The sequence below is a fragment of the Gavialis gangeticus genome, unplaced genomic scaffold (assembly GCF_001723915.1).
Source record: "Gavialis gangeticus isolate Ggan-Ray unplaced genomic scaffold, GavGan_comp1, whole genome shotgun sequence".
In the NCBI taxonomy this organism is placed as follows: Eukaryota; Metazoa; Chordata; order Crocodylia; family Gavialidae; genus Gavialis; species Gavialis gangeticus.
The window spans coordinates 55,583,243-55,595,787 of NW_017729024.1; the positions used below are offsets into that span (position 1 = coordinate 55,583,243).

The following is a 12,545-nucleotide window of genomic DNA, read 5'->3' on the forward strand; positions in this document are numbered from 1 at the left end:
CCTGTAGTTTGTGGACTTCCCTCCCATGATCATTCTTCTCTCTATAAAGGGAGAAGCAGGGAGAAAGTTTAGATTTGACTGTTACATAAATGACTCTTGAACACAATCCATCATTAGATAGGGGATCAGGTTCTCTTTGTGATCTAACTGGAGGTGGTGATGCACAAAGCAAGGTAACATTCTGTACCAAAGAGGTTAACAATCCCTCCCTGGGACTAATTAATAGTGAATCTGCTGATGTTTGCCTAAACCTAGAGAAAGTTACTGAAGATTTTAACTCCCTGGCAGCTGTGCAAGATCAACATCTTCCCCTTAACTGAGCCAAATATTTCCATTTTAAAATAATGGTTTCCACACTGTCCATCCCTTTTTCTGTCGAGTGGTGTACTTGACTCTTCCCACACTGGGATAAGGGGGAGATTTTCAAAAGCACAACTGGCAGTCAGACAGCAAACACCCGCTGGAAATCAAGGGGAACCTCTCCCATTGTTTTTCCAGGTGAAATTGTTCAGATTCAGGGGGGGTATAGAGTTCTCCTATTCAGTGTAATATGTCAACTTTATTTTTTAAATAAATTTTAACAATACAAAATGCTCCTTCATGTACCAAGGATAGTTCTCTGGGAGCTAGTAACCATAAACCAAAGTTTGGATTTATACCTCAAGATATCACTGGATTCAGTGAGAATGCATGGTGTAAATAGATTAGAGCAGTTTGAGAGTCCATGGTGTGTTCACCCTGCAATGTGTCTGTGCAAGTCCAAGCAAGTGGAACACTGATCTCAGACATTGTTTGAATTATGCCAGCCTATCTGTGTTCATTACATCTTCAAACCAATCTATATTATACATGATCACCCTCTTCTATTAACGCAGGTGAGATCCATATTGATGCTGTTTGTATCACCTGACTGAACGTATGCTGTGCTGATGAGGCATATTTTTTCCTTAATTGATGACATACGTAACAGACAATGGATGGATGCAATGCAAACTTGCCTGGTATTTCCAGTTTGTATAAAAAGACGGGCAAGTGCCATAATAACTGAAGTATTGCTGTGAGCAGTAGGGTCTGCTTCTTGCAGGTTTGAGCACATTCTGTAAGTGCTTTATGAAAACAGTGCCTCAGGACATATTGCCACCCAATTCAACAAGGCCCCAACTGCTGCAGATTTTAAGAGATCAGCTGTCTGAGCCCATTAGAGAGATTACATGCCTATTGCAACTCTGAATGAGCATATAAATTAAGGGGAGAATATAAATAATCCCAGATGAGAAGGTGGGTAGGTGCTTTTCCAAAATGGCTTTTAATTCCAAAATGGCTTTTATAAATGCTTGGGTCTGATTCTGCATGGTACTACACTTGAGATTTTCATTTTCATCAGCGGAAGTGGGTGTGAAATGCCGCTAGATCAGAATGTTAGTTTTGTATCTCTTTGCACTCAGCTTGCAAGTAAGTGATAGGGGTTGCTGCTGTTACCGTTAAGACAGCAGAGCCCTCTAGTGCAGATGCAATGTATACTGCTGAAAGGAGTTTTTCTGCTCTCAGTTACACCAACTCCCTGAATTGTGGAAGCAGAGTATGTCCGCAGGGTGGGGGGTTCTGGCAGAACTAAGTCAACCACTGGAAGTGACGTTTTCATGCTGTCAGCAGGATTTTGGCATCTAAAATAAGCCCATTGGTATTCAGCTAAGAAGAAAGGGCTGAGATTCAGACAGATTATTGATCCTCATCTTCCTTCTAGAGACCTATATTTTAAAACCTGATAGCTTTGATTATTTCTAGTTCTCTTTCCCAACCCCCCTAGGGAACATCACAAGAATATAACAATTGTAAAGAAAGAAGCATGCTAAAGAAAAGATTCTAGCATGTGTTTAATCTTTCAAGCCCAGAGTCCTTAAGGCTCATTAATACTGAACTCATGTAATTATTTTAGTTATAATTATTTTAGTGGTAGGTTAGTTATAATAATTATAATTATTTTGTTGCTTTCAAATGGAATAGATGCTTAAATTATTAAGGTAAAATAGTTTTATTCCAGGCTTCTGCCTTAAATTAATTATTCTTGAAACCAAACTATCTAAGGACAACTGACCAATGACATTTAATTATTAAAAGATTTTAGTAATGCTCTGAGCTTGTTCTATAACCACTTTATGCTCAGGGTCCTTTCATCATCAAGGACACCAAGTTACTTGAGGTGTAGCAAACATTATTTTAAAAGTTTAATAATGAGTTGTTCCTTTTAGCCAGCCCCAGACCAGACGGAAAGCTGCATATGCATTTGATCACACCTTCCACAAGATCACACTGGGCGTGGGAACACTGAACAAAATTCATATGTGGTCTGTAAAGTGCTGAAAGTTCTTCGTTAGAAAGCAAACTGAAGAGTGTAAGGAGATATATAGCAAGGGCTTACAGAGTAGATTTCTTAATATTTGTTAGCTTACACGTGGTAAAAACAAACTTTATGCCAATGGAAAAAAACTTCTTATTGCACATTGAAGTAGCCAGATTCCAAACAAAAACCAGTAGTGTAACTAAGGTGGGTGAGTGGGGCACCGACTATGAGGGGCCACCAGAATCCCCCCTGGGAGTCTTGACCATGGCAGGGGCAGCTCTGTGCTGCCTAGCTATTGAAGCCAGGCAATGTAGCCCCACACCTAGCAGTGCATCTGTTGTGGGGAGGGACAAGTGGAGACAGCAGAATGATGCTTCCTCCCCTCTACAGTTTTTGGCACATCAGATGCAATCCTGTGCCCTGCAGCATATCTGGGGTGGGAGGAGCAAACGAGTCTCCCAGGAAGCTGGTGCTATAGAGCTACTGCTGCCCAAGATGACACTGTATACAGCAGCAGCCTTAACAGCAGAATCAGCTGTCTTCAGTGTGCTGAGAACCCAGCAGGTAAGACATACCTTCCCCTCACCGCTTCTCTACAGTGGTTAGCAAACTCCCCATGTCCGGCCACCCCAGGTGCTGAGTGAGCTCTCTGTGTCTCTAACGCAAAACATACAACTGCTTCCCTTCTCTAATCTTCTCTTCTGGCCTTTTGGTCCATCTTTGCTGCCAGTTCAAATTGGGTTATGTAGCCCAGTGCACCCTATCTTTTATAAACAAAATCCTTAAACTTGTTCTTGTATGTGATTTGAGGCTTGCTTTCCCAGGCGAGGATACAGATTAGAGCTCGTTTTTTGTTTTAAATTAGACTCTAATGTGTCTCCTTAGCAGTAAAAATGCAGGTGAAGTCTAGGTAGCAGTGTGTTATGGGGATGGAGTCCCTCCCCGCCTCATTTGGGAGTTTTCCTGCCAGGCCTTTGTTGGGAAAGAGTTAAAAGATTAATCCCAAACGAAGAATACCAGGTGCTCTCAAGGTGTTTAATTTAAACAGCCGCTCCATTTATTTTCTAGTATTTCCTCCCAGACTACAAACAGCTTGGATAGCAGTTCAACATAAATCAGAACAGTCTTTGGGTAAGTGGTGGCTAAGAGTTAACTCACTCTGTCCTTCTTTCTCTTTTCTTCCAGGGTGACTGAGTCCCATGGCCCCAGCCTTCCTCATCGTAGCCAACTGCTGCAGTAAGTAGAAAACCCTGGTCTGACCTGCTGGAATGAGGTCTGCTCCATTGCGGTCTGTTTAGTTCGGTGTCCTTGCCAGTCGTTCTCTGCCATCCCATAACTCCCCAGGACTGTATTTTCTGGCTTTGCTATCTATTCACTTCCCCCTTTTCTGCTGTGCACCAGAAATTACCTGCCGGGTTGTATATAATCCTTCGGTCCACTTGACCTACTCCTTTTAGACATTGCTTATCACAGCTTAGTCAAACTATGCTGGAAAGAAGATACAGGAACCTCAAGCAGGCTGGAGGATTACACCAAGCATCTGGTTGCCCTTCGATTTAATTTCAGCTGAGGGTATGATTAGGGGGAGATGCACCTAAAATCATTTTTTCTAGGAGACTGTCGGAGAGTCTGCCAGAAGACAGAGTTGAGCCAATATCTCCCCAGTGCTGGAACTCAGTGAAAATCCTCAAAGCTATGTAGTGCAAATTAAAGGTGCCAGCATCAAAACTGGTAGCCCCCTGCCTACTTGCATCTTCTGTGAGGAGTCTGACATTGTCCTGCTCAGAGTACAGAACCCACTTTCATGCAGAACAGGCTTTGAACAGGGCTAGTCTGTTTTCCAGACCAGAAACCACAGGAGTATAGATGGCCCCATATAGACATCACAGGAGAGGGAGCAGAATTGCTGGAACACATCCTAGAGGAAAGCCTATAGCCAGGGGGCCTGGGGATTTCACCTGTGCCATGTAGTGAGGATCTGCTTGAATATAATCCAAAGGAACAGTCTGGAGAGTTATCAGCAGCAGGACCAGAACCAGAGTTATTTTTGTTACTGGCATGGAGGAATTTCTGGATAAGTGGGCAGGTTATTGGGTTATGGCCCATTCACTTATTGTTATGGAAGTGATTACATACTCTAGAATTACTTTTGCCTTGGTTGAGACCTGCAGCTATGCTATTTCCTTGGCCCACCCTCCTTCAACTCTCCTTCCCCCTCTAAGCCAGATTCCAAGCCAACAATATCGCTGCCCTACCAATTATGGTTTCAAGTGACTCTCCCAAGTCATGGTATTTGCCAGAATCATGCTCCATGCTCAGATGCCTGATGTGGTCTTCTACCCGGCTGTCAGCATGCTGGGATGGCATCTTCCTTCTAGTGCTGTGAGGCTGACCTATGGTGAACAGTATGCATATAGAACATGGCTCCCATTGGTGATTACTTTAGCTGTGTTTGAGATGGTTAATGGGGAAGAAAGGAGTCAAAGCTGACAGGCCAAGCAGCAGGAGTAGCTATTTTTCCATGTACTGCTTCTTTTATAACTCTGTCACACTGGCATAGTATCCTGCATTTCTACTGGTACAACTGTTAGAGACAGCCTGAATTATAAGTCCTACTTTTAAATGAAAATGACCCTGGGCCAAAGGCAGTGTTTTGTTTCCTCAGACTGTCAAGGGGAAGGCAGTTTTGTTGTTAGAAAGTTCCCACATGCATAATTTAGCATTCTAATAATGGTTGCCCAGTTTTTTCATCACTCCTAACTGGTTCTGGATAATTTTTCATAGGGAAGATATTGAGGTTCCTAAACAGGGTAACCTTCCACAGACAGTCCTATGGCAATAGAAATCCAATGGGAGAGCTTGACCAAATCAGATGGCTAAGAGTTACATAGATATCGCTAGACACTGCAGTTTTGTACAGTTTTGTATATATCTAAGTGACTCATTGCATCTCCATTGCAGTAAAAGAATAAGAAGCAGCCCTGATTAGATTCTGGCTTCCTTCTCAATTCAACTTCCAAATGAAGGTGGACTATCTGCAGGAGAGTCCCAGCACATCTGGAAAGCTTAAAAATAGGACACTAATTAGGATTAGAAAAATGACTTTACTTGATCACTTTAATGAGCTATTCAAACATCAGTATTTAGTAAATGCATCTACCACATACGTGTGAGGTCTCATAATATTCCCTATCTTTATCAAGGAAAAAAATCTGCAAGTATTTGTGGAGATCCCCATTCCACTGTATAATGATTGTAAACACTGGATTTTTAAAAGCAATCATTTAATTATTTTAATAAACCATCTCTAAAATTTGGGAATTTGTTATAATGATTTATTCTTATGTAGGACTTTACCTCTTCAACACCCGAAACCTGACCCTGACCTATGTTTTATTTAAATACTAGGGAAATGAGTTTTGTCAGACCAGTGTTATAGGTGAAGGAACTGCGAGGTGATAAAGGGACTTGCCCAAGATCAGGCACAAAGTCAGTAGAAGAAATGGGATTAGAATGATCTGAGACTGTTTTGCCTCTGTCTTGGAGTCTGGAATAGCCATTGTTCAAAAGCTTCTGAACCAAGATTTTTACAGCTCTTGTTTTATCTACAACATACAAATCAAATACATCTATTCGGGCAAGTTCATTGTCAAAGTTACTCTCATTTATACCTATACAGTTTTACACTGTGGTGATAGCAGTCAGCAACTGCCAAGAGCCCATCTTTTGTTACTGAAAGCCCACAAGGGCCTTCTAAATTTTCAGTTACTACCAAAGCAACCAGAGATGCATCAGGATTAAACATCACTATGTAGTTTTGCCCTCTATCTGCTACAAAGAAATTCTCATCAGAATCAACACAGACTCCAGAGGGGTTTACAAAGGTAATCCTGTTTTCATAGCTTGGTCCAATTGTCTTCTTCTGAATTCTATCTTTGTTCACGACCTTGAGACAGGAGCCTTGTTTTTTTCCAAAAAGCTGCCCTTCGGTAACCAGCATCTCTTCTCTCTAACAGGAAGGGGGGAGAAAGATAGTTTCCTAGTTAGCACTAATAGAATTTCAAAGGGTTTGACTTTATTGCTGATATTAAATAACTCAGAAAGCTACTCAAGGGTTTGCATGCTAACAGTATAGCTGAGCTATAAAGAGAAGTTAATCAACACCACCAGAAAAGGAGTATTATTTGAGGTATAACTAAACTAATTTTGAGTGTGATGGCTGCCTGTGAGTAGATCGTACTCGGTTCACTACGCTTCACTCATGTTTTTCCTACCCAGGCACCCTTTCAAACTGTCAGTTTTGCTGGTAAGACACTGGACTTAGATTGGGAGAACTAGGTTCAACCCTTGTGTGACCAGATACATAAAACTGGTAGAGTGCTTGCAGGTTGTGACATGCTCAGTCTTTGTGGTTTCTGTCTATGTACTTACTACTCTTGCAAATTGTTTAAGAAAGCTCTGTTCCTTACAGTTCTACCTGCTTGTGGCACAAACTGTTAACTCACAAACAGTGATTATTAAGACTTATTACCCATTTTAAATTGTAAGGTTTTGAGAGCAGGAACTGTGCTCTTCCTATGTTTGGAAAGCATCTAACATGTTTTGGGCACTTCCCCAACTTAAATATTTATAACACTGTTCGTAGTTTGTGGTTTGGGATGTTCTGTGCTGTACCTTATGGACTGCAATGTGTTCTGGTCTGTGGAACCCATCCATCACATACATTCTCGTGATAGCACTCATTCTCAAGTCGATCCTAAGTATGTGGATTTTTCCCAAATCTGTCCAGTCAGTTATTGCAATATCATTGGACTTCAGGATTGCCATCCCATAGGAGTGATTCCAGTCCATGTTTGGAGATTTCAGCTGATGGATCATCTCACCATCTCTAGAGAAGACCTTGATAGCTTTGGATCCATCTGTCACAAGCAACAAACCATCTTGTATACTTACTATATCTCCCAGACCTTTTACTGGCCCAGATCCATAGGAAAATCTATGTTTACAGCGACCTTCAGAGCAGAAGAGCTGAATCTGTTCATTTCCACTGTCTTTTACAGCCAGATCTCCATCCAGAGTCATGGTCACACTGGTTGGCCAAATGAATTTGCCAGGGTCTGTGCCAAAACCTCCCAGTTCTTTAACTAGACAGTTATAATATATCTTTTGGATCCCAGAGAGCTTCCAGCCTTTGTTGAATTCAAACAAGGCCACCTAAAGAAAGGAAGGAAATAAGCCTATGACAATCACTTTACAGGGTTTTTTCTCCAGAAGAAGTGCAGTGTTGCTTTTAAAAGTTTAAATAATACATGTTTGGAGCAGATCTTGTGGGAGATGCATGCAAAACAGCTTTATTCTTTGATTAATTTTCTTTTCAACTGGGTGTTTGAATACAGTTTTCATGGCAGTGGCATACTGGTAGTAACACAACAGCAATTTGTATCAGGCTTGAGAACAGACATATAGTGTATTTCTTATATATGTACTTTGGGAGGTGGGGGGAGGGGCACGCTTTAATTAGAGCGGCTCTCAGAGATTAATCTCTACCTAAAGTGCTCGGAGCATTACATGTATCAGTGTCTCCATGCTGAAAAATGGCAGTGGGGGCACTTTAACTGAAACTCTTTGAATACTGGAGGCTGCTGGAGCGTGGTAATTACTACACTCCAGCAGGCTTGATTAACCAAGTCCGCTCCGATGTGCTGTAATGCATGAGCTGCCAAGCAGCAAATATACACACATCCTACAGCATCCCAGAGTTATCAAATTTCTGAGTCCATCTTGAACAAAGTCAGTGTCATAGAACAGGGAAGCTCGGCATCCCAGTGATAAGGCGCTGGGGGCCATGGGTCTGTGGGGAGCCCTGTGGGCTCTGGCTCTGTGTGCTACATCTTATATGAAGGGCAGAGCATGGCCCAATCCTGGTGCGCAGAGCCCAGCCGAGGCAGCTGGAGTCCAGGGCACCAACTGCAGTGTGCAGGGCCAGGTAGAGATGGCCTGGGTTCCTAGGTCGTTGATCCTAGCACATGAGGCCAAGTGGTGGTGGTAGGGTCTGTTTCCAGATGTGTGGGCCCAGTCCTGAGGTGTGGGGTCTAATCTAGCCCACAGCCTGGCCCTGTACCTCTCATTTGGCTGCTGGGCCAAATGATTGAGCACCAGTGACATAATATATGGCAGTTTGGTGTTGTAGATAGATGGGCACAGGAAAAAGACCATAGTACTCATTTTCACTGAGGCCAAAGCCACCTTTTATACAAAGACTATCTAGTACAAAAGAAGTCTGCATGTTCTTAGCTGGTAGTTGTGGTAACATGTCCACCTAAGTGCTTATAGTGGCTGGATACTGAGCTCTTTGGCAAAACTGGCCCTTTTTTTTTTTAAATAGAGTAGTAGAGCACTAGCCAAGGGTTGACAGCAATGCAAGTAAATACTAATTTATAAAACAGAAAAAAACAAAGCTGTTTCAATAATCCCTCACAATATAGATACAACTGATCAGTGGTAGACCTAGCTCTGTGGCTTATTAATTAGATGTTGCCTGACTAAGAAATTTCAACCATTTAAGTCAGAATAAAAAATACATCTGACTGCTATCTCTTCCTAACACTCCTCAATCCCTGGTCTTTTTTGAGCAAACCAAACAAGGCGACATGTGCATCCTTTGTGAGGACTCAGCTCAGCCATGCCCATGATGGGCAAGAAGTATGTGCGGAGTCCCACTGAATTAACTGAATGGCACCTAATACCAATGGTATTGCACCTATGACAGAAACAGTGTGTTGCGGACCACATCAAGGATCTGGAGCCACCCAGCTCACATGGAAACACATGCCCAAGTTGCAATATCCCAGATTGGCCTTGTCAGCCATCTTTGGACCCACAGATAAGAATATAATGGAAGACAATCATCCTTGACTGCAAGAGATTGGCAATGATGATAATGGTTAAAATTAAGCCTAAAAATGCCTTGCAAATTTTATCTCACCTATAGACTGGAATTTCTCTGGAATCCAAAGGGTTATTCACAATTACATTTGCAAAGCTTTTGGGCTCCAGTTCAACAAAGTACTTAAACATGTGCCTAACTAAAGTATGTGCTGTATTGACTCCAGTGGCAAGTAAGCATTTCATAACCAGGATTTAGAGGTGTCAAAAAAAGACCTCATCTAATGATGCAAGGAGAGGAGACCCCAGGAGGTCTTACATTTTAATTTTCACATTGCCATTGATCTTTCTCTGTGGCCTCCCTCAAGCCTTTTAACATCTCTGCTGCAGAATTTTAACCTGCAAAATAATCAATATAATAGGGGTCTACCCGACTTCAGGAGGCAGCCACCCAATTTCATGGGCAGATTGCAGGGCTGGCTGCCATGTTTGAGGGCTTATTGTGACTGGGGCCTCCCCATGCCTCTGGCTGGCTGAGTGGCCCTGGTGGTCCTGCCCCCTGCTGCTGATTGGGGGAAAGGCTGTCCATTGTATAGCCCCACCCCTCATTGCTGATTGGCTGAGGGCTGTTATGCGGCCCCACCCCTCACCATTAATTGGTGGAGAGGGGTAGGGCCGCATGACAAGTAGCCCTCTCAGCCAATCAGCAGTGAGGGGTGTGGGCAGCAGCCATCTTGCCTGCTCGCCTTATGCTGGCAGCCTCCCTCTGCTCTTTCCTTGGGTGGGACCTGCGACCAGGAGGGCTGCTGGCTCCCACTGGGAAGGCAGCATTTTATTTTTAGTAAGTTTTTTTTCCTGTGAATTCACGGAGTTCACCTGATTTTGTGATTTCCACAAAATTCATGCAATCACGATTTGGGTAGGTACCTAAATATAGGGCTTACCTACACTGCAGGTAGGCTATTCATTAGTGCCTGTAGGGCACTTTGTTGAAGGAATACACTAAGTAGTGTAGTTAACTCTCGGATCTTGAAACCATGCTTGCATACTTGTTGTATGGCCTTCAAAATGCCAATGGTCACTGAGGATTCCATGTGCTAAGCTTCTCCCTGCTTTACAGCATCCATTTAATTCCAAAGCAGTGAATACACATGTACAGTTTTGAAGGTAACTGAAATCTCCGAACCTGACAGCAAGATCCAAAACAGACTGATATCAGTGGGAGTCTTTCTATTGTAAATGGCTTGCCTTCGGCCCTCAGCTTCCCACCCTAGGCTTAGATACTTTACCTGTTCATCATCTAGCTCCTTCAGAAAATAGGAGTCTAACATGTTCTTCTTCAAACAAGCTGCTCCTCTCTAGAAAAGTAAGGCAAAGAGGAAAACAGAATGTTTTACTCACTCATTACCAATATCAAAATCTACTCTCAATGGGGAGCTTTGCCTTTGACTTAATTTAGACTGGGATTCATCCCTAAGGCAGTGAGAGTGTTTTTATGGAGGGTTTCATGGGAGCTGCAAATGTTTAGCAGAAATCTGAAGCCTTGGCTCAGATTACGAAGTGAAAGGCAGGTAATGATCTGTTCCCTGAAAGAGGCAATCTTCTTTGGTGACATACATAGCTTTGGCAGCAGCCCCAACATACCCAAGGATCTGGTTCACTCTGCTTTTCCTGAAATGATCTTTCCTTCTGTGGTACCTGACTTTATGTTAAACATCAAATTCAGTACAAGGCACTCAATCTCTCATGAGACTACACACTATGGGATTTGAGGACACTGTATCCTCAGCCTTGGGCCCCGTTATGGAGCCCAGTCCTGAATGCCTTCTGTGCCTGGAACTCATGCTGAAGGCAGTGCAAGTTCTTGGGGCTGTACAACTAGGGTATTTATGACAACCAGCTTGTATTAATATTTTTCACATAGGGCCAGTGGTACTTGAGTGCATAGTTCTGTTGAAGGCACTGAGATTACTCATGCAAGTAAGTACTCACTAGTGGACACAGTGTGGACTACTAAGTAGTTCATAGCCCCACAACTTGATCTGTTGTCTACTGTGAATAAAAATAAAACTGAATAAACATCAGATGAGGCTATGTCATAGGTCAGCAAACTTTTCCTGCCATGGGCTGGATTGACCCAGTTTGGATCAGAGGTGGGCTGGTGTGCAGATGATGGGAGCTAGCAGTGCCATAGCAAGAGCGGTGTGTGTGTGTGTGTGTGTGTGTGTGTGTGTGAATGGGGTGACTGCCCCAGGTGCCAAAGCAAAGGGGTGCACTGTCCAGGCAGGGTGGAGCATGGGACAGAGTCACAAGCAGCTCATTTGTGGGGGCACAGGGGCAGGGGGAGGGCGACTCCTGCCACTGTGTGTATTCCCTAGAAAGCATGGTGGGGCATGTGCCCGCCCCCCAATATCTGTGGATGGGGTGAGGGCAGGCTGCCACTGCAGTCTTTACCTCAGATGCCAAACTTCATTGCTACAGCACTGGGAGCTAGCACCCAGCTGCCATCACCACCCAGGAGCTGCACAGGGAAATGCCCACTGCCCTTTTTCCCTGCAACACTGTGGGGAGACTGTCTACAGCTGGCATTCAGGGGAAAGTGACTGTGGCAGGGGAAGGTGACTGCTGCTGAAGCCCTCTGCTATTGGAGGAAGAAGTACCAGCTGTGGACACTTCCTATGCTGCTGTGGGGAAAAGTGGCAGTGGCAGGTACTTCCCTAATTCAGTCACTGGGAAAAGTGGCAGCAGCGGTGGCTGGGTCCAGGTACCCACCCTCTCTGCGTCGGCCCACCTCTGACTGAACTGGATTAATTTGGCTCCTGAAGCCGTAAGTTAACAGGATGAATCAAATAGCTCCACAGGCTATAGGTTGCGAGCCCCAGGGCTATGTTATAGAAGAAGCTGGGAGGGACCCTTATAATGTAGTTATTTATTACTTCCTGTAGTCAGAGATTCTTGTGACTCTTCCCTGAGACAGCTCTTCTTCAAGGCTTGCAATAGGTTTCTGAAATTAGGTAGGGCAAGAGCCACTGGGCAACATAAATGCCTTTACTTTTTCCCGCTTTTAAATTGGGGTTTTGAATCAGGGTTTCATAGTTTCTAGGGTCGGAAGGGACCTGAGCAGATCATCTAGTCTGACCCCCTGCCATGGCAGGAAAGAGTACTGGGGTCAAACGACCCCAGTAAGGTGGTCATCCAACCTCCTCTTAAAAACCCCCAGGGTGGGAGCCTGCACCACCTCACTTGGAAGCTGGTTCCAGACCCTAGCCGCCCTGACCGTGAAGTAGCACCTCCTGATGTCCAACTTAAACCTTCCCTC

General features: G+C 43.8%; 1 protein-coding gene and 1 long non-coding RNA gene across 2 annotated transcripts in view; both read right to left on the reverse strand.

Moving 5' to 3' along the window:
- The window catches only part of LOC109297389, a 788,954-nt gene that overhangs the window by 393,834 nt on the left and 382,575 nt on the right, over window positions 1–12,545 (reverse strand). The window lies entirely within an intron of this gene.
- Window positions 5,276–12,545, reverse strand: part of LOC109297384 (tripartite motif-containing protein 2-like) — a 9,286-nt gene continuing 2,016 nt past the window's right edge. The window contains exons 2-4 of the mRNA XM_019517100.1: window positions 10,516–10,584; window positions 7,016–7,555; window positions 5,276–6,350 (exon numbers count right to left, since the gene is read on the reverse strand). Of these exons, the coding sequence (XP_019372645.1) occupies window positions 6,003–6,350; window positions 7,016–7,555; window positions 10,516–10,584 (957 nt within the window). The 3' untranslated portion in view covers window positions 5,276–6,002. The remainder of the gene's footprint in view (window positions 6,351–7,015; window positions 7,556–10,515; window positions 10,585–12,545) is intronic.